Source organism: Lasiosphaeria miniovina (assembly GCF_030549165.1).
Source record: "Lasiosphaeria miniovina strain SMH2392-1A chromosome Unknown B0T26scaffold_1, whole genome shotgun sequence".
In the NCBI taxonomy this organism is placed as follows: Eukaryota; Fungi; Ascomycota; class Sordariomycetes; order Sordariales; family Lasiosphaeriaceae; genus Lasiosphaeria; species Lasiosphaeria miniovina.
In genome coordinates, this window is record NW_026848220.1 from 1,627,362 (window position 1) to 1,647,623 (window position 20,262).

The 20,262-nt window shown below is 55.6% G+C and overlaps 5 protein-coding genes across 5 annotated transcripts; 2 read left to right on the forward strand and 3 right to left on the reverse strand.

Moving 5' to 3' along the window:
* Positions 1-216: 216 nt before the first annotated feature.
* On the reverse strand, positions 217-1,470 carry B0T26DRAFT_635315 (Got1/Sft2-like family-domain-containing protein; the record flags this gene model as incomplete). Its single annotated transcript, XM_060436709.1, has 4 exons — positions 217-369; positions 421-571; positions 871-991; positions 1,248-1,470. 4 exons carry the CDS (start codon positions 1,468-1,470, stop codon positions 217-219), a joined length of 648 nt encoding a protein of 215 aa, XP_060302264.1.
* A 5,193-nt stretch (positions 1,471-6,663) lies between these two features.
* Positions 6,664-8,869, forward strand: B0T26DRAFT_17353 (uncharacterized protein). Its single transcript, XM_060433576.1, has 2 exons — positions 6,664-6,666; positions 6,856-8,869. The coding sequence occupies exon 2, from the start codon at positions 6,973-6,975 to the stop codon at positions 8,548-8,550; it is 1,578 nt and encodes a 525-aa protein (XP_060302265.1). The 5' UTR covers positions 6,664-6,666; positions 6,856-6,972; the 3' UTR covers positions 8,551-8,869.
* Positions 8,870-9,188: 319 nt separating this feature from the next.
* B0T26DRAFT_633758 (nitrogen permease regulator of amino acid transport activity 3-domain-containing protein) lies at positions 9,189-12,030 on the reverse strand (the record flags this gene model as incomplete). Its single annotated transcript, XM_060436566.1, has 4 exons — positions 9,189-9,470; positions 9,555-10,620; positions 10,697-11,096; positions 11,172-12,030. 4 exons carry the CDS (start codon positions 12,028-12,030, stop codon positions 9,189-9,191), a joined length of 2,607 nt encoding a protein of 868 aa, XP_060302266.1.
* Positions 12,031-13,345: 1,315 nt separating this feature from the next.
* On the forward strand, positions 13,346-14,712 carry B0T26DRAFT_631259 (kinase-like domain-containing protein; the record flags this gene model as incomplete). Its single annotated transcript, XM_060436330.1, has 2 exons — positions 13,346-14,119; positions 14,188-14,712. The coding sequence occupies 2 exons, from the start codon at positions 13,346-13,348 to the stop codon at positions 14,710-14,712; spliced, it is 1,299 nt and encodes a 432-aa protein (XP_060302267.1).
* Positions 14,713-15,684: 972 nt separating this feature from the next.
* B0T26DRAFT_631528 (uncharacterized protein) lies at positions 15,685-17,187 on the reverse strand (the record flags this gene model as incomplete). Its single annotated transcript, XM_060436357.1, has 1 exon — positions 15,685-17,187. The coding sequence occupies one exon, from the start codon at positions 17,185-17,187 to the stop codon at positions 15,685-15,687; it is 1,503 nt and encodes a 500-aa protein (XP_060302268.1).
* Positions 17,188-20,262: the final 3,075 nt, after the last annotated feature.

Here is a 20,262-nt window from a genome sequence, read left to right on the forward strand (position 1 = left end):
TGAAGCATCGGGAATTCCAACCCTCGTTTGCTGCCAGGACCAAACCCGGCTGCCGGTATATGCTTTTCTAGCACAAGAATGTTTGTTAAGCGTGCGGCTGTGCCGAAATAACAGCCCCATGAAATTACAGAGTATTTTTAACAACAAAACTCCAAATCAGAAACACGAGCGTCAAATCGTCAAGAAGAATATTTTACACAGGGTGCGTTTGTTTGTTTACCCTGTCATCCAAGCAGCTGCTCTGCGGGCACCAAAACTGCTTGCAAGTCGCAACCCAGTAGAACCCATCGGGAAGTAGCTCACAAGATACCAGATCAGGCAGGCCAGCTGGACGATAGCCGAGAAGAGCGTGAGGATTGTGCTATGTAACTGGAGGGGCTTAGCATGTTTGACCGAGAATGCACGAGAGGGATGACTCACTCCGACCGAGAAATACAATGTCAAACCGAGAGATCCAAAGTAGGCAGCCGTGAATGGAAGCCTCGGTGTTGAGGCCAGATGTTGCAGGTATGCCCAAGGGCCCATCATGACGGCAAAAGATGTAAGAAATAGAACTGATCCAAGTGTCCATCTACATCCATAGTTGTTAGCCTTGTTTCAAGCCTCTGACCCATGCATCCAGGGATATGATGTCATAAATCTGCCCAGCTACACCCTCGCGGTCATCCACTTCCGGTCACCAGGTGAGAATATGACAGTCCGGCACCATGCAAGGTCCCCGCGCATGTATCACGGGTAGATGCGTCAAGCCACGCCCCCATATCTGGAACGCCTGACGAGTCGATGAAGACTCCAAGGAGACTAGGGTGGAGGCGCAGTGGTAAGGGGGTGCTGGAAAAAGGAATAAGACTGTAAAGAAAGAGCACTTACAGGACAACTAGCTTGCGTGGTTTCAAGGACAATGCTGGAAAAAGAAAAATGCAGAGGACAAAGCAGGCAAGCGCGGCGAGGTTGCAGGCACCGAATATCAGCAACCGGTCCCATCGACTCACTGCGTATATTGGTTAGCCTCCGCGCGCCAGGTAGTATGTCTCTTGCTTGGCTACACGGCATGGGGAGACAGAGCAGGTAGGACATATCACATATGAACAAAAAGCCGAGCATCACGTTCTTGTGGAGGTGGCTGAGACATGTGGCAGCACAAACAAAGCACATGCCATGCAGTGCAATGCTATCTGCAGGGGCAATGTGAGGCTGCTAAGGAATATGCCCGAGGGGAGGCCAGGTAGAAAGACAAGTTGACTCACAGACAAACCAGGCCTCTTCCTCCTCACGGCGGTTAGGCGCAGGTAAAGGCGCACCGGCTCCCTCGGTGATTGGAAGCTGGAGATAGCCACGGTCGCCGAAAGGGTTGAGAGACTTCAGCGACGAGAACAGGCCGCTCTGCTGCGAAGTGTCTACATGAAGATCGGCATCGCGGCGCGACCAACCCATCGAGTTGATTGAGTCTCGAAAGGAGGTCGAAGCCATGGCTCTCCCCGTTTATACGTATGCTGTTTCTCCAAGTTGAGAGTCGAGAAACACAGAGGAAAGCGCCCGTGGGTAGCTCCCCAAGACTCGAGGTGCCCTGCGCGGGCCGGAGAGAAAGAAGTGGTGTGCTAAGTGACTGGCCCTGCCAGACACAGCCGACAGCAAGTAAGGTCGGAACTGGGCTGCGATATAGGTGCCGAGCGGATGGGGAATGCGCAGCAGGTGTGGGATGGACGGAATCGAGGAGGGTGGCTAGCAGCTCGAGGGGAAGCGTCGGAAGACGACAATGTTTCTAGCGAGTCGGTGGTTAGCGTGATTACTTGCTTCCTTGATTCAGTCCCAAGTCATGGGGCAGAAACGGAAAGATGGTCTTTTTACGACGCCCAGATGATTTGGGCGACGCTGTTGTCGGCTTGATAACTAACCAGATAACTAGCTAACCTTGAGAAGGGCCTCGCACAACAACCGCCACTGGGCAGGGGCGGCTTATCGGGAAACAAGGTGCGCGCGCGACAATAGAATGGCCAAAAGCCTTTCGCTAGAGCAGTTGATAGACCGGGTTCGATGGTGCGCAGGCTGGCTGGGCTGGGCTGGGCTGGGACGGGCTGGATAGTGTGAATGCTTGATGGAATTACGCAGTACTATGAGATGAAGTTGGTCGTTTGCTGACGCTTGCCCATCCTGCATTTGTGGTCGGGAAGGTGTACCACTTCGTCCAAGCACCTGTCTATTCTGGGCCATGTGGTTGGTTGGTGTGGGGAGCCAGCCCCACAGAAGGTGGTCACGGACCACCCAACGAGGGTGACATCCCCAGCCCTGGGGGGTGCGCCACTGGTTGCCCCAGACCCCCCCTACACTGAAGGTCTACGATTGAAGGTACGCGTCCATACAGAATGTCTTTGATCCCATGTGAAAGGCGGGACGGTAATACATGCCCAAGACGCCCTTTGTCAACGGGGCAGCGCGGGATGTGGCGCAGCGCAACATGGCATTTTCAAGAATTGCGTGGAAGAGGAAACGAATCCGGTCGCGCGGCCTCCACTAAGAAGTCCTATACCGACCCGGGCTCTCGAACAGCCGGCCCCAGCCTTTTTTTTGGTGGGTGATGTACGGCCACGCAGCTTGTTTGCGTATACTTAACTCTAAACGGGGTATGGTAGGCACCTAGTTTGATAAGTAAGGTAGGCAAGACGAGTAGGTAATGCGCAGTTGTCCTAAAGGTGGGCCTTCCGCAGGGTAGGGACGGGAGCCATCAAGAGCTTTCAGGATCCTGCCATCTCGTCCGCGAGTCCCGTATTCCACCGAGGCACGGGTTCCTTGAAGAAGGCCGCCTACCCACACGACCTCTGAAGCTGCTGGAATACCTAAGTAGGTAGGTGGCGCCTAGGCAGGTGGCAGGCAGGTAGGTATGGATGTAATGGATGGAAGAACTTGTTTCCAGGCAGTTGCGGTCTCGGCCTGCCTTACTTCAGCCGGCCCTGCCATTTTAGGTATCTACCAGGATCACCGCCACGTTCAAAACAGCGGAGACTTTCTATCTGAAGAGCGGTTCCTGCGCGGCGATGCCACTGTGATAGGCGCCGCCGTTGCAAGGCGCTATCGCGCGGCATATATGCATGCTCCTGGCAAGTTGCAACGGCTCATGCAGAGACGGGAGCTTTGCCGGGGCAGTCGACGGAGTACATTCGTAGCTGCTCGTCTGCTGCCGAGCCTTCCCCCCCACCTCAAATCAAAGAGCCAGGATAGCTTCGTTTGCAGATATCACGACTACTTGAGGTAGGTACTAGTATTATATTTAAGGTGGATCCCCATTTGTTTTGTGTAGAATTTACCTAGGTATTGTTTACTACATCTTGCTAGCTTTCCTGGACTAGATTGTATTTCTGGTGTGTCCGTACAGGCGGGCACACAGATTGACAATTTGAAGCTCGGGAATTTCAGGTGCATGGGTTAGAAACCGGCGCTGCCACCAAATGCCAGGCCTAAGGTTGCTTCCTTCGTGTTTTTGGTGTGCCTTGCTGTCTCACCCGTCGAGTCACGTTGATGACTGAGTGTGGCCCTCCAATGCCATGAATTCCGCCCACCTTCACCTCTGTGAGAGCGCCCGCGTCATGAAAACCTCTCGGTGAAGCTGGCTTCCGTCCAGATTACGGCCAGGAAGCCGCCAAAAACAACAGGCCATGCAAGGTGAAGAAGCCCTTGGTTCTACGGAACAGTACTTCCAACACACCAACTTAGCCAGCTGCCGAGTCAGACGACGTTGCGCGAGCGGAACCAACGGAGGAAGTGATACTTACTCAATATTATAAATCGCTGCGCTGCGCGACGCTGGTGTGGTTCCCATACATAAAACGGCGACCCTGCTGTCCTCGAGCTTGCTTCGCCGTACACCAATTCTAGTCCTAATTGCACTGCTAAGTTCTTCGCCGCGTCGTCAGGCCTCCCATCGGTCGTGTGAAGCGGCTGTCTCCGAGATCTGCCCGTGCACTTATATATCTACCTTACAAAGACGCGCAAACTCACCGCGTCCTGTTTCGCTCACCCTGACCCACCGTTCCCGCTCTCGTCTCACATCACACGAGGCTCAAGCAAGTCATCCCGTGAAACAAGGACTCGACGGCCAATCACAACCCCGACAGCAAGAACAGCTTCTTTTGATACATCAAAACCGCTACCTGCCGCTGATTTCATTATCAAAATTTCCAACAATCTTTGGCGACCTAGCGATCGACCTAGGCACCCACCTACCTACTTTGGTTTGAGGCTGCTATTGAAGAGTCTCGACATTTTTTCAATTTGCGGCAGGAGGCAAGCCGCTGCCCGACCCCTCCTTGACTTTTGGCCTTCTTGGTAGCGCAACGCTAAACAAACACAGGGACCCCGATCGGCAAAGATCGCACATCCGCCCAGCGAGCCCCCCGGAAAGCCGAAAGGCATCGGCAGACGGCGGATCGAGGATCGGGTCTTATCCCTTTACGGGCTAGTTCAGCTTTCCGCTTAAGTAAGGTAAGCTTGGACCAAGCATCACTGGAGGCCGGGTCCGCGGGGGGCTTCTCCACGATTGGCCCTCGGCGATTTCCACACTCCTTCCTCACTGGCCAGTCGCCTGCAGGGACATCAATCTACAATTTCATCCCCCATAGTGGGCAGTGTGCGAGGGCTTCAGCAACTGCCTAGCTAGGAAGACCGGAGTGATTGGGTGGCAGAAACAACGAAGCTTTGAACTTCGTCACGTCACTATTAAAAGAAACATTTCATCTAGTGTGGGGAAGTTTCCTTGGGACCCGAGGAGCCTCTCATAGCTCCCACTAAATAAGTGGAGCATGCCTAGTGGTACAGACTGGAACCTGCCTCCACTTCCTGTCACTACACGGTATCCTCATGCTGGCCCAAGGACAGACATCGCATCACTTTGCTTCGAGCCTAGTTCGGATCTCGCGGCGAACGGCTTGACCACCGAACAATCGCGGCGCCGGCGACGTGGTGTTGAAAGACACTGGGCCGTAATCACCTTGGTGGGTAAGACAAACCCCAAATCCCCATATCTGCAAGTTGCAGAAACCAGAAACCCCCGGGAAGCCCGTCCAATCGGCATCCCAGCCCTGCAAAGGCCCCACCTTCAAATTCCCCAAAAGCCGCAAGAATATCTATCATTCATCTCAGGATAACTTACAGCAAGTCAAGCCAGGACAAGAAGGTTGCGAGCGCTTCTCTTCCTGTGTCCAGCCTTTAGAAAGGGCTACTACTCATTCCTGCCTATCACATCTCACTTCACTTCATTAATCACGGGGCGTACTGCCCGCCACATTGCCACACATATTTGCATCGCAGCCTCTTTTTATTGACCACCTGTGGGGCTGACGCCGCTTGCTCCTCTCTTTTCTTACACAACCACCCACTTAAACTCCCATCCACGGAGCCGACCCAGTAGTGCATGGCCCCGGCTTTGAGCGGCACACTCGGCGCTGACCTAAGTTCCATTGCCAGATTGACTGACACACGTACGTCTTGCTCTCAGAATTTGTTACGACCGCTCAGCCCCCCAGCCGCTGCTCCCGCGTTAAATTGCATACTTGCCCTAGTTGCTTCCCGCATCACCAACCCTCCGAGCACCAGCGAGCTTACCTTTGCCCCCCCCCCCCCGTGTACCTCTCTCCACCTGAGAAGGCTCTACACTCTTCCGAGGAACCTAGCAAACCTTGGTTGGGTCTGGGGTTGGGTTCGGGTCACTTTGAACCAACCTCTTGCACCCGCCTCGTTAACGCGGCCTCGCAGTCCCCCAAGCGCTGGAACCCCAGGCTACCTTTACCGCTCTTCTGGGGCTAAGGTAGAAATATCCTCCATTGCCCCTTCATTACCTACCTTGGAGCACGGCCCACCAGCGCCCCCCATTCCTAATCCCTCCCTCCCCCCAACTTGCCCCAGCTCCCCAGGAGCCCGCCTTCTTCCACGCATCACAACTTTAAACTGCAGCTCCCTGCCCTGCTCCCCCGCTGTCGCACTTCCCCAAAAACCAACCAAACCCTCCTCGCGTTCGTTTCGTTGTGCAACGTCCCGCAACCTCGACCTAACCAAGATTCAGTTCTCTATCCCTCTGTCGCCAGTTTTGCGCTTCGGTTTGTTGCTGTCCTGTCGGTTGTATTCCTCCCGTCAGCTCGCACCCCAGTCTCGCAAATACAGGTCCTCTGCCGCTTGTAAGCCGCGCTGCATCGGAGTCGACTTGGACCAAGGGGGAAAAAAATACTTATCACCCCTCCATCGCCTCCGCTCTTTGTCCGCCGTCTTTTTGCCCGCCAGTCCTTTTCAGCCTTTTCGCTGCGTGCTTATTGCCAAACAAAGTTAGGCTGCTGCACCACTCAACCTTCGCCTGCGCCTGCGCCCGCACCTACCAACCTACCGCTTTTCCGAGTCATCGCGGTCGCATTGTAACGAAAACCCTCGCCGACGGAGACGCTGCACCGGCCTCGAGAACGTGTTGAATGAAACAACTCTATTCACATTGAGTCCTCTTCTCGACTTGCAACTCTTCGGTCGCTCAACACTTACTGCGCCAATTCTTCTTATTACCCGCATCGCGACTCTCACCGTTTGCGTCGAGTCGTATCTTCATTTGGTTGACACCTCACCGATTTTTTTGACGCAATCTCATGGCGAGCTGACCTCGACTAAGGATCTGAACTACATCTATCTTCCAAGGTATGCGCCACCCCGCCTCCATCGTTTGCGCTCGGCACTTTACTGCACCGTGCCCGGTCGTGCCTCTAGCATACCTCTGAGCGTGTCCTAGCCGCCATCGGGCACAACCACCCACTTCACGCCCCTCTATCCCTTTCACGCCCCTCTACCTCTTCACGGCTTCTTGACAAGACTAACCTTAGTATAAAGATTCCTGATTATATCCTACAAGAGCGAAAGGCTGTCAGCGCTTCCTTGGGGAGTTGAAAGGCAGCCTCCAGAACGACCATCCTACGAGTCCCACTTCAAAAAGACGACTAGCACAGGATGGCACAACACGGCTTCCAAATGGGTGGCCATGGCGGGAGCGCCATCGACCCCACCGACCTCGCTATGTCCGGCAATTACCAATCCTCCTTCCAGGGTAACTACTCGGGGCACAACAATTCTTCAAACGCCTTTTCAACTGGTTCAGCCCTCTTTGGCGACGACGAACTCCTGGATGGTCTTGGCAGCCCGACGGAGCCTCAATCGGCAGTACAGGGCCATGGGCAGGACTTTTCGGGCATGAGTGATATGAGCATCGGATATGCCCACGGTGTTTACGGCTCACATCACGGGCTGCCGATGGATCAAGCTCACGTTAATGGATTTTCGAGCACGCCTGATGGTGACCCCATTCAAAGCCCATTCGTTCACAACTTCGGACAGTATCGACAGATACAACACCCGCAATCCTTTGGAGGATCTTTGCAGTCCCCACTCTCGTTTCCCGGTTCCCCCATGGGGGCCGAATTGAACGAAGGCGGGGACCCAAATTATTTAAATGCGAAAGCTCGCGCACGAATGTCGCAGTCCATGCAGCGGAAGACGTCAGGCACAAGAAACCCCCTGACCTCGAAAACGGCGCCGATGGCCGCACTGTCCATGAACTCTGAAGCGGGCTTTCCGATCAGAACAGCCGGCGCCCGTCACGAAAAATCACTGTCGGGGCAATGGATTCATACCCCGAATAGTCTGTCTTCGTTCCCCACGTCCGGTTTCTCGTCACCTCTCCAGCCGAACATGCACTCGCAGCAAATAAACGATATTCTGCTCAAAGGCGGAACTTCGATGCCGGCTAAACTTGGCGCCACGGCCACCACTGCGTCTCCTCAAGATCTCAAGAAGAAGAAGAGACGTGAGTCCCACAACCTCGTCGAGAGACGAAGACGGGACAATATCAATGAGCGGATTCAGGATCTAAGCAAACTGGTACCTGGCCACCGTCTGGAAGATGATAAGATACGCAAAGCAATTCAGAACAACACGCCCCTCTCACCGACTCTGACAGGCGTACCTAGTCCTGCTCAGGCGACATCGGCTCTTGCCGGCCCTGGTGCTCGACGGGCCGCTGGCGGAACTGCAGGGAATATCACCACTGGTCTCCCGATTGAGGACAAAGACAAGCAGCCAAACAAGGGGGATATCCTAAACGGCGCTGTCAGCTGGACGCGGGATCTGATGTGGATGCTTCATCTCAAGATCCAACAACAAGAGGAGCTAATAAATGCCCTCATCGATCGCGGAGGCTCAGTCCCATTCGAGTTCACCGAAGATGAGCAGCGGATGCAGACCGAGCTGATGGAGGCAATATCGAGGAATGAAGAAGGCCCCGGAAAGCCCAGAGCCTTCTCATACTCCCGCACCGCTGGCTCGGGGCTTCGTGTGCCCCACCACACAGACTACAAGGGCGAGCCGCTAAATGGCAGCAACCCAACAGGCCATATCTCTGTTAGTCCTGACGATGATAGTCTCGACGGAGCGAGCGCAGATCTTCTCAACTCTCGAGAATTTATCGATTACGAGGATGATGATCTCAATTTCAAGGAAGAGGATGAGTACGGCATGGATTTGACCCAGTGAGGTTAGAGAGGCAGTGCTTTCCTTGGATAGGGGGCCGGTTTTCTTTTTGGGTGTCTGTTTTTCCTTCTTATCCCCCCTTCCATTCAGCATTGTGGATACATGCCATGATCATTTTACATCCTTATTTCATTCTATTCTTCCCCTTTTCATTTTTGGCCTTTCTGCTGGGCCTGGTTTTCGGTTCTTCTTGTCTTGCTATAACTCCTCCCCTTTTTTTTTCGTATTTGGGTTCCAGCATTCTATGGGTCATTGGAGAGCGGTGGTGGTTTGGCACAGCGGCGCAACAGCAGTCAGGTTGGACTTTTTGACATAGTTGAAAGACTCATCATTAGCGAGATAGGTTGGGCACTTGTCGGTTTCTCTTTTTCTTGTACTGGCTCTCCCGGTATTCCTTTAGTCTCGGATGATACCTAACAGGATTGGGATGGATTTGTGGACTGCCTGGCCGTTGGTTACATGAACACGCTTGTGCTCATTTGGCTTGATCGCTCTATATAGGCTTGGAATAAAGATCCTTTGCTTCTGATAGCATCCCTTGCTCATATCCGTATCTCTTTACACAACTCCTAAATATTTCTGCGCATGGCCGCGGTTCCTGTTTAGTCGACGTACGAGCTGCTCTCCGCGCCTACATCTGTCTACCAATGACGGACGCAAAGGAGATATTCACTCATAGATGTGAGCAGATTCCACACATCCTTTCGTTTCATCTCCTCCTGAAGCGCAATACGTTCCAGTGCAGACTTACCGTTGAAGAATTTGCAAAATTGCGGCCAAGCTTTCGCAACTCGGTCATCCCAAACCGCACTGTCTCGAGCACCGTCAGCCGCCATACCGGCCGGTCCACCCATCTTGCTTTGCTCGCCAATGACGGTTGCTGCCCCACGGTTGTGAAGAACATCTCTATCCATGTGTTGTTGCTCGAGTCTACCAGCACCAGCGCCCCGCTGGCTCTCTCTGGCGATATCGGCGGCTCCGCCCCTTCCTCCTCCCCCTGCCCCGACTCCACCGCGTCTAGCGGCTTCGGCGGCGGCCTTGTCTCGAAACCGCCGCCCTATAGCGCTGAGGTAGAGACTCTCCTTGCCCGTCGCCTTCTTGGCATCGAGAATGATGTGGGGCGACATGCCCGCGAGGTGCCGGGCAGAGTTGACACTGGGGTGGTCCGTCTGCACTGGCAGAGCCTTGCGGGAGTGGGCCATGGCGCGCTCCGCCAGTTCGCGGGCGGCCTTGTCCGCGAGGCGCTCGAGGCGCGCCTTCTCGGCGGCCTGCTCGGCGGGCGTTGTCTGCGGCGGGAAGGATTCGGCCGTCGCTAAGCGGGATTGGGAGCCACGGCCTCCGTGCCGCGACAATGTCGGCGACTGGGGCGAGTTTTCCGAGTCGGGCGACGGCGGGTCTGCCAGCCTCGAGCTACGGGAGCTGCGCACTAGGGATTGGGGGTGACTGAGTAAAAGGTCGCGAAGGGCCGTCGTGGCTGTAGGCGAGCCGAGATCCAACTCGTCGTCCAGCAGAGGCAGGAATCCCGACCCAAAGCCGGCGACAGAGGCATCGCCTAGGGCTGAGACGCCTACCGAGGCAGGGGCGGGTGTGGGGGCGGACTTGCTGTCGCCTTCCATACGAGGCTCGCGGCTCATGCTCTGTACACGCCTTGCGCGCGCAATCTCCTCAGCTTCGAGCGCGTGGTCGACTTCGTAGATTATTTCAGGCCAGACTACAACGTAGGCAAACGTGCACAGCTGCGTAGCCCAGCCGCCGCGCATCAGCCACGCCAGCATAGCCATGTAGAGCGGGCGGTGGGCCTTCCCGGGGCAGTGTAACTTGTAAGGCCGCGGGGCGACGCTCAGCTCGGCCAGGAAATTTGGGAGCGCGGGTGCTAGGGGAAACTGGCGCGCCCACTTTGCTGCAGCCTGTGGGAGCTTGCGAAGGTCGCAATTTGGGCTGACGATGTACATATCGCGGGCGTGGAGCGGGGGGATGGCAATGGCACGCCGCCAAAATATAAAATGCTGAGCAAATTTGCGCACCTGAGCTGGCTTCAGGACGTTGCTGGACAGTTGTCCAACCTGGTGAAAACTGGACATCGTCAGCAAGATGGACGCTGGAGTGAGGAGAGGGCGATATACGAAGACGACGACTTGGGAGAACTTACGATAGATGTGGCTTGCAGTGGTGCACAAACTCAATCATGGCGATTGTTGTTGCATTGGGATCATTCTGCAGCTCGGCGGTGATCTTCTTCTCGTCAGTCAAGAGTAGAAGGGCAAAGTTCTTGTCGAGGAAGGCCGGGTCATCTACAACATCGTCGTCCATGAGGGAGTTCGCCGTTGTTAGCCACAGGCCGGCGCACTGGCATTCCTCACTGTCTTGCGGCAAGTCAGACACATGGAATGGCATGGGGATTTGAACAGAATGGGTAACCATGCCCCCTGCTGTATCTAGTTGGAGGGCTGTGATCTTGTTTTGCGACACAGCGTTGTAGATGTCCTTCATGGACGCAGCCAAGGAAGAAGTAGACAGGATATCCTTCCACAACAAGCTCATCTTCATTCCTACACAACTACGTCAGTCCACGTGCGAGGTCGCAAGCAAGCTAGGCTTTTACGAATAGGGGGGACGTGACGCACTGTCTTCGCGGCCCTTGTCTTTGAGTATCAGGATCCGTTTTGACTCCTTCCACACAAAGTCGCTCCGTTGCTGACAGTATCTGTACGCCTTGTTGATCTTCTTGATTATGTGGGAGAACAAGATATCGACCAGATCCTTGGCCTCGTGCTTCTTTGGCCGGAGAAGAAAGACTAGGTTGAACATTGTCATAGAGCTTTTCTTGTCTTCGGGCTCGTCAGCTGCCTTGCCGGCGTTTTTGGCGTCGAACTGGTCCTGGTCGGCAGAGCCCCGGTGGCTGCCTCGCCCGCCGGTTCCTGCACCTTCAGTAGAATCTGCCTGCATTCCCACATTGTCGTCCTTCCTGGGTGGGCCCGGCTCGGGCTGCTGCTGCCGCTTCTTCTTGCGCCACACGCCATTCTCAGACACATAAACGGGATATGACACACATAGGAGCGGGTCCAGAGAGACCTGGAAGAGGCGCTTATGGTAGGCTCGGGCGGGCGTCAATATGTTCTCCAGATCCTTGGTCGGGAAGCCGGCGACATGCTCCCAAGGCACGATCTGGGTACCGCTCTCCGTCACCAAATGGTCGTCGTGGTTCCACTGCGCGAGGTCGGCGGCCTGACGGTCGGACGATGTGCCTACCGTCTCGAAGTTGACTCCCCGGGACGAGCTGCCTAGAAGGAGGTCGTCGTTGTCATCATCATCATCATCATCAACATTGTCGGCGCTGGGGCCGTCCATCCTGGTGCCGGCGTCCTGGGGAGGCACAACGTGCGGCGGATAGTGGAAGACAATCCTCGGCCCATCACGAGAGCGGTTGATGACGAGAGCAACAGCCAAAACGTTGGACGAACTGGGCAGCACGGGCAGCGCCATTAGGGTGTGGGGTGTGCACCGCAGGCAGATAGACGTATGTAGCCGGTCTAAAGAGGTCCACAAAGATGTGAACGAATGCCAAGGACAATGAGCAGCAGGCTTACAGTGCGCCCGCGTCTAGGCTTTTCTGCCTTGTCGGAACATACCTAAAGGTCCTTCCAATTGCCCTATCATTGAAAGATCAACAATATGTACGATTACCTAGGGCGTGTCGATGGGAAGCAATGGATTGAATGACAACCTATCCGTCCGTAATGTGGGGGGATGAGGAGTCTCCATTGGATGGATGATGGATTGTGATTTGGACGCCGATGGACGATAGGTGAATCGAATCGGTGTTGCCATGGGATTGTATAATACGTACGTACCTATACTCCGTAAATGCGCGCTCAACTGCGTTCAGCCGCGTGCTGTGAATGCCCAACCAATTGCCGCCGGAGGACTTATTCAGGTGCTGTGGCTTGCAGTTACTGAACCTGCAGCCAGCCTTGCTGGGAACCTGAGGTGAGGGCCCAGGCAGGTTCCGACCTGCAGGACTCTCCCCTCACCTCAGTCTTCAGCGCTTGGGCCCCTCTCCCCTGCCTAGCCCTCACTGCTACCCACTCCCAGGAGTGGGAGGGCCCTGGTTGTATTGTACCCTTGGCTAGGGTCTGAATGACAAGCACGTCCAGGTCATGTGCCTGGCAAATGACGATTTCTTTACGGATTAGATCGAGTCGTGCTTTTGGAGCAAACGGCAACAGATCGTGTGAGCAACTAGTAAGGTACCTTAGCAGGAACAGGAAGCCCACACTCATTTGGCCTAATTGAAGAGAGGCGTGCTCAACCCACCTCGTCCGTTCCTTAGGCCCCTCTTTTTTTGCCTGTTTGTGTTGCGAAAAAGACGGAAGGTGCGTGTCGACAACGTATAAGTGCCAGTCTTAGAATCAAGGCAACCGGGAACCTACCTAACTTGAAAGCCTCATCAGACCTCGAAGTCGCCGCTGCCCTGTCTAGTTCCACTGCTCCTGCTCCTGCTCCTAGGATTTCTTTCCCACCCGCTTCGCTTCTACCCCATGCGAGATTGCCTCATTCGCCCATCCCTTTCACGGAAAACCCGCAGACGTCGTCTGCTCAGTCTAGCCCACCATCAGTACCAGCAGCAATACCCCTTGACAGCCATAACCGATCTCGCCTTCAATTCTTGCCCTAAAATCCCTACAGAATCCCGAACTATCGCACCCTCTCCTCGGTCGCTCTCGCACGTTCGTCCCTCCATCCTCGCCTGGTAAATCGTGACCATCCCGCAACCGACAAACCTGCCTCTTCTCTCGCCATGGCTGTTGGAAGAGAGAACGGAGGCACTGCCAACGGAGAGCTGAAAGGCGACTCCCACATTCGGTACATCCCCCGTTCGTATTCGAGCACCGATTCCGATGCCTCAGCCCTCCGACTCGTGCTGGCCGTCCTACCGGAATGGGAAGATGCCAGCTCCAAAGTCGAATTTGTTCGCTTCACCGACGGTATCACAAACACGCTGCTGAAGGCGGTGAAGAGGAGGCCTGGTCTCTCCAAGGAGGAGGCGGACAAGGACGCCATTCTCCTGCGGGCATACGGCAACGGTACCGACGTCATAATCGACAGGCACCGCGAGGCGCAGAATCACGAGCTGCTTATGCGCCACGGCCTGGCCCCAGAACTTCTAGCACGCTTCGAAAATGGCATGATGTATCGCTTTGTCCGTGGAACCGTCACACAACCCGAAGACCTCCGCAAACCCACCATCTACAAGGCCGTTGCCCGCCGACTCGCTCAGTGGCATGCCACCGTTCCCTGCATCCCCGGCCGCACTGGTCACAGCCGCAAAAATTCAAAGACGGAAGGATTTCCAGCTCCTTCTAGAACTCTTGGGGATGCCGAGTTTCAATGGGTTCTTGACGGTGTGGCGCCAGGAAAACCGTCGCCAAATGTGTGGACTGTCATGCAAAAGTGGATTTTTGCTCTGCCTACAGATACAGAAGAGCAGAGAGCTGCTCAAGCAGAGCTCCAGCAAGAGCTTGGAACTCTAGTTTCGGAGCTCAGCCAGCGGCCCGGCCTAGGTGTTAATGGGGTACGTTTATTAGGCAAATCGGACGAGTCTTGCACCAGAAATACACAGCCTACTAACGGGAATACTAGCTCGTTTTCGCACATTGTGATCTTCTAAGTGGCAACGTCATCGTAACCCCGAAGTCGCAGGCTGTGCACGGAGACAAGTCGGCGGAAACCGTGACCTTCATCGATTACGAATACGCCACTCCGTCCCCCGCAGCTTTCGACCTTGCAAACCACTTTGCCGAGTGGGGTGGTTTTGACTGCGATCATGGTGTGTTGCCGACACGTGCCCAGCGTCGCGAATTCATCACGGAATATGTGCGCGCATACTTCGATATGCTACCAGAGAAGCCCATCGATATTGACGAGTCTGCCGAGATCGAGAAGCTGTTCAACGAGGTAGACCACTACCGGGGGGTGCCTGGATTCTACTGGGGAGTATGGGCCCTGATCCAGGCCACCATCTCCGAAATCGACTTTGACTATGCCTCATATGCGAAGACTAGACTTGGTGAGTACTGGGCTTGGCGAGGCGAGGTAAGAGGCGAGCGCCAGCGTTCCGGAAAAGAGATTCCACTTCGCGAAAGAAGGTGGGCGCAGGAGGTGTGATTTAAAAACAATAATGAGAATATGGGAAGTTGCAAAAATACTCTTTGGTTTGTTAGGGGTTATCAACCATCTACAGATGCTTCATTCAGGTTCGATCTTGGTTTCACGGCGTGGGTGGTAGCTTTCGCATGGGTACAGGGCGATCATTCAACATGGGCTCGGAATGCCCCTCATGGGATCTTGTTTCTTTTTTTTCTTTGTTTCTTTCCAGTTATAGATACCTTCATCTTGTCGTTGCTGGTAGCTGGTAGCTGCCGATCCTCAGATTTCCCGCAGCGGTTGATTTTGTGGCGCATTGGATGGGCGAGCAGAGTCAGAGTCAGCGCCAGTCGGACGGCTCAGGGGAGGTTAATGAGAAAAAGAATCGCAGTTTTCAACACTTTCGGGGTTTCCTTTTTTCAGTTTCTCGCGTCTGGGTCTGTTCTTTTTTTTTTCTTTTAGTTTGACATATTTTAAACCCTCGAGCATGGCGCCCCAAGGCGAGTTTAACTCAATTAATCGATATAGATGGATAATGGTTAATTATGGCGACTGACACTAGAGCAATTACAGACTTGTCTTTGACGAGCACACGAAAACTAGGTAATACTCAATAGCATATTTACGCAGTGCATCAACTTAATGCATTGGATCAAGCAGAGCAGAGCAGAGCAGAGTACGTATCTAGCGAATCGATAACAGTTTGCTGTCTAGTTGATTATCTGGTTCCGTGTGCCTGAAAGTTTAGTTTCCCCCTTTCATGTTTTACTCCCGTTGAAGGAATTAATATGATACCCTGTGGCCAGGTATGCGAAATATAGAAAAAAAGTCTTGACGCCTTGTGAACTTGCCTGCCCTGCCCTGCCTGTGTGAGGGCGCGCCCAGCCTTGTTGGGCAAAAAATGCTGTGTTGAACAAAACAAAAAAGGATTTACGCGAGTAGGTCTTCTCCATGCCGTTATATATGTGGCAGTAATGGATCTCCCCCAAATACTTAGGTGGGCTTCCAGTATTTGCTAGGCACGAATGGCATCTTGGCCACGACGGCCGCCCTCGGCCTGCCCCGCACCAACACTGCCACCTGGGTGCCAGACTTATGGAAACCGTCCTTGATGTAGCCCATAGCAATGTTCTTACCCAGCGTGGGGCTTGGGCAACCGCTCGTCACGGAACCGAGGCTGACTGTCTTGTCGTTGGGGTCAACAATCTCGGCGCCTTCTCTGGCGGGAGCGCCCTCGACCAGCAGCCCAACGCGACGGCGCGTTACACCCGAACCACCCTTGCTCTTGGGTAGCAGCTGGCGGGCTATTACTTCGGCGCCGTAGAAGCCGGCGTCAGGCTTCCGCCGGCTGGGAGGAATGATCCAGCTGAGGGCGGCCTCGGCCGGCGTCGTCGTGTCGTCCAAGTCGTGACCGTACAGGCACATGCCGGCCTCGAGCCGGAGGCTGTCTCGTGCGCCGAGCCCAGCGAGCCTGACCTTGTCCGGGCCGCCCGACGCCAGCAGCGCCTCAGTGACGGGGACTGTATCCGCAGGGGGTATGGAGATCTCGAAGCCGTCCTCACCTGTGTACCCGCTGCGGCTGATGAGCACTTCGGCGCTGAGCTGCTTGCTAGGGAGCTGCAGTCGGGTGCTGAAGGATTGGCTAAAGTACACCGTCTTCAGGTCCTGGCCGGCTTTAAGGAGCGGGGCGAGCACGGCCTCGGCGCCAGGACCCTGCAAAGCCACCAAGCCCCAGCCGGGACGCTGCTCCTGGACGACCCTCAGATCCTTGTGGTCGGGCTCGGCGTTCCACTTGGCCAACTCTTGGTCGAGATAGGCATCGTCCTTGTCGCGGCACGCAGCATTAGTCACGACGTAAAAGCTGTCTGGCTTTATCCTAGTGATGATGGTGTCGTCAACGATGCCGCCCGAGCCGTCGGCGTGCAGCAGACATGAGAGGGTGCTGTGGTTGTCCTGAAGGGCGCCGGGGTCACTCGGGGTGATGCGCTGCAAGAAGGAGATGGCGCCCTCCCCCTTAAACCACCGCTGCACCATGTGGCTGACGTCGAAAATGGAGCAATGCTCGCGTGTGAAGGAGTGCGACTGGCTCACGGTGAGCCCTGTGTACTGGACGGGCATGTGGAAGCCGCCAAAGGGCACCATCTTGCCGCCATGGGCAAGGTGGAGGTCATATAGTGGCGTCTTCTGAAGCTCTTCCGGCGACGAGGCCGAGGATGACGCAAGGCGGGTCTGGGGCGCGTTGGAGCCACTGCGATTGCCATTGCTATTGCTATTGTGCTGCGACAAAGCGACGCGGTGATGTAGCCTGGTGGCACTTGAAGTTGCGAGAGATCGTGTGTGTCGTGAGATGTAGGGCTGTGACGAGACGAGGGCAGTCGACTTGGAGCTGGAGCTGGAGCTGGAGCCAGAGCTTGACAGCAGCTTGGCGGTGTGGGATGGACGGCGACAGGCACTCCGAAGGGCGCTGGCCGTGGCGGCCGACCTCAGGCTGTGCATTGCGGCGCCAATTGAGACCTTACTATGGCCTTCTAATCGGGTTTGGAAGCGGGCTATACCTTCCGTCTTGGTTCCTGTAACTCAATTTGCGACAGTGTCACAAGCTCGTGGTTTGTTTCTGGGGGTGAGGACGAGAGGGGACAGCTCCGATCCAGGCCGATCGGAGGCTCGGAACTTGGAAAGGGCAGCCAGCCGAGGGGTCGGTTACTGGTAGTGCTCGTCTGTACCTGGTATAGTGCGAACAGTATGTACATGTACGAAGTACCTCGGTGACGTACTGGTGGTGCTGCCACTTAGTGGTTGCTACCCCGGGCGGCTCCATGTTAGGCTTGTTCCGTATCGGTCGCTCCTCACTTACACCCCTCCAATCGCCTCAGAACACCGGATGGAAAGCAGTGCTGCGCAAAAAAAAAAAGTACTGGCTCGAAGCCGAGAAGCTACTAATACTAAAAGCCCCGTCCCGGTCGCTTCCGGACCGGCTTCACCACAGCACCAGACGTGACCGTCTTCTTCTCCTTGGCAGGCCCCGTCTTCTTGACAAGCTTAAGCTCCTCCTCGGCGTGCAGCCGGTCCTCCTCCCGCTTCTTGTCGGCAGCCATCTGCGCCTCGATCTCCATTTTCCGGTTGAATTCAGTCTCGGTGATGCGCTTCTCCCGCGCCGAGTACCCCTTCTCCTTGACCGAGTAGAAGACGCCTCCGAGATCGGCCAGCCAGTGCGGGTCCACCGAGGTTACGGTCGACATGTACTCCTTGGACGTCAGGATCAGCTCGTGGTACACAACGTAGTCGGGCAGGAACCCCAGCCCGTAGAGCGCGCTCGTCGGGTGAAGCTGCACCGTCACGCTCGTGCGCAGGTTGATATACTCGCCGATGCCCTTGACCTTGGCCGCCTGGTGATAGTAGCCTGAGCAGACGCACTTGCGGATAATGTCCCAGTCCGTCCCGCTGCTGATCATCTCCATCTGCTGCATTTTCATAATGTCCAGCAGCTGCTCCCGCACCTCCTTGGCCCGCCGCAGCGACTTGGAGTGCAGAAAATGCTGCGTGCACCACCGGTCGCTGTACCCGTTGGCCTTCCACTGTGAATAAACGTGCAGGTACGTCAAGTGGTCCGACTCGGGCACAAAGAACTTCTCGCGCGCCGCGTCCGACTCTTCCTGCCGCTCCTTGGGCCTGTAGAAGACGTTGGGCACCGACAGCATCGACACAATCGTCACCATCTCTTCGCTGCACCCGTACTCTTCCGACGTTATGAGCAGCTTGGCGAGCGACGGATCCATGGGGAACGCATTCATCTTCCGCCCAAGCTCCGTCAGCTCGCCGAGGTTGTCCAGAGCCCCCAACGCCCATAGGTCAAATAGTGAGGTTGTGATGGTGTCCTGTGGTGGCGGGTCCATAAAGTCAAAGTCGAGCAGGTCCTTGACGCCGAGCGATTTCAGGAGCAGCACTGTGTTGCTCAGGTTCGTCCTCTGGATCTCGGGTATAGTTTGGATGTACATCTCGTCCCTGAACGCCTTTTCGGTGAAGAGACGGAATGCCTGGCCCGGCCCCGTACGCCCGGCCCGGCCCGAGCGCTGCGATGCGTTTGCTTGCGATATGGGTGTGATTTGTAGCGTGTCCATGCCCATCCGGGGGTTGTATACTTTGAGTTTAGAATACCCTGCGTCGACCACATACATGATACCGTCCACTGTCAAGCTGGTCTCGGCGATGTTGGTGGCCACAATGCACTTCCTGACCCCCGGAGCCGCACGATCAAAGATCTTAGCTTGCAGGTCAGCGGGCATCTGACTGTAGATGGGTAGGATGCTGAGTTTGGGAGGGTCATTCAGAGCGTCCAGCCGCTCGCGAACAAGCTCGCACGTCACCTCAATGTCCTCTTGGCCCGTCATGAACACCAAGATGTCGCCGGTGGGCTTGCCGACATGGATGGCCAGGACCTGCTGCACCGCTTGATCCACGTAGTCTTCGATGGGCGACTGGTGGAACAGAACGTCGACAGGGAATGTCCTGCCGGGAATGGTGAATTCAGGCGCCCCGCCGTAGAAGTCGGAGAACCGCTTCGAATTCATAGTGGCAGAGGTAACGATCAACTTCAGGTCTCGTCGGCGCTGGAGAATCTTCTTGAAGAGGCCCATCAGCACATCCGTGTTCAGCGCTCTCTCGTGTGCCTCGTCCATGATCACGCAAGAGTACCGGTCAAGGTCGGACTCGTTCAGAGACTCGCGGAGTAAGACACCATCCGTCATGTACTTGATGACGGTCTCTTTGCTCGTGCAGTCCTCGAACCGGATAGCGTAGCCCACAGTGCTACCAAGCTTCACCTCCATTTCCTCAGCGACACGCTTCGCGACGCTCATCGCCGCCACTCTCCTGGGCTGCGTGCAGCCAATCATACCCGACTTGCCGTAGCCGTCCTCGTAGAGAAACTGGGTAAGCTGCGTCGTCTTGCCCGAGCCCGTTTCGCCAACCACAATCACGACTTGGTTATCCCGGATGACGCGCAGCAGGTCTTCCCGCACTGCAAATGCCGGAAGAAACTCGCGCTGTTCCCGCAGCGTCTTGCTCTGGCTGAAGTTGCTTGCGCCTTCCGACTTCTTCATGTGCTCGCTGAACTTGTTGGAATTTTGCGCCTTGGAAGCCTCGGCTTCGGTCGCAATAGGGAGGGCGCTGTCGGTGTCCTCTTCCTTGACGCCCATCAGATTTCCTAGGGCAGTCCCTGCCAGATTTGTCGCTTCCTGCGCCTGCCTTGCGCGCTCCCGTTGTTGTCGTCTCTCCCTGACGACCCTGCTGCCCTTCCTGCTGAAAACGGCCATGTCGCTCTGGGCGTCCCGCACGGCTGGAACGGGGTCGAGCTGTTTTGTGAAGACTGTGCGCCCGTCCAAGAAAGGGGGCCGCAAATCATGCACCAGCAGGTGCACGCGTGTGCCCTCCTGGTCGTCCTCGAAGTCGTAGCCGAGATCCCTCCTCTGCGCCACACCCGAAGTGAGCATCCGGTTTGTTTCCCAGGCATCAACGTCCTTTTGTTTCTGCATCTGCCGCGCGTTTAAGCCCCGGGTAACCAGGCCGATTTTC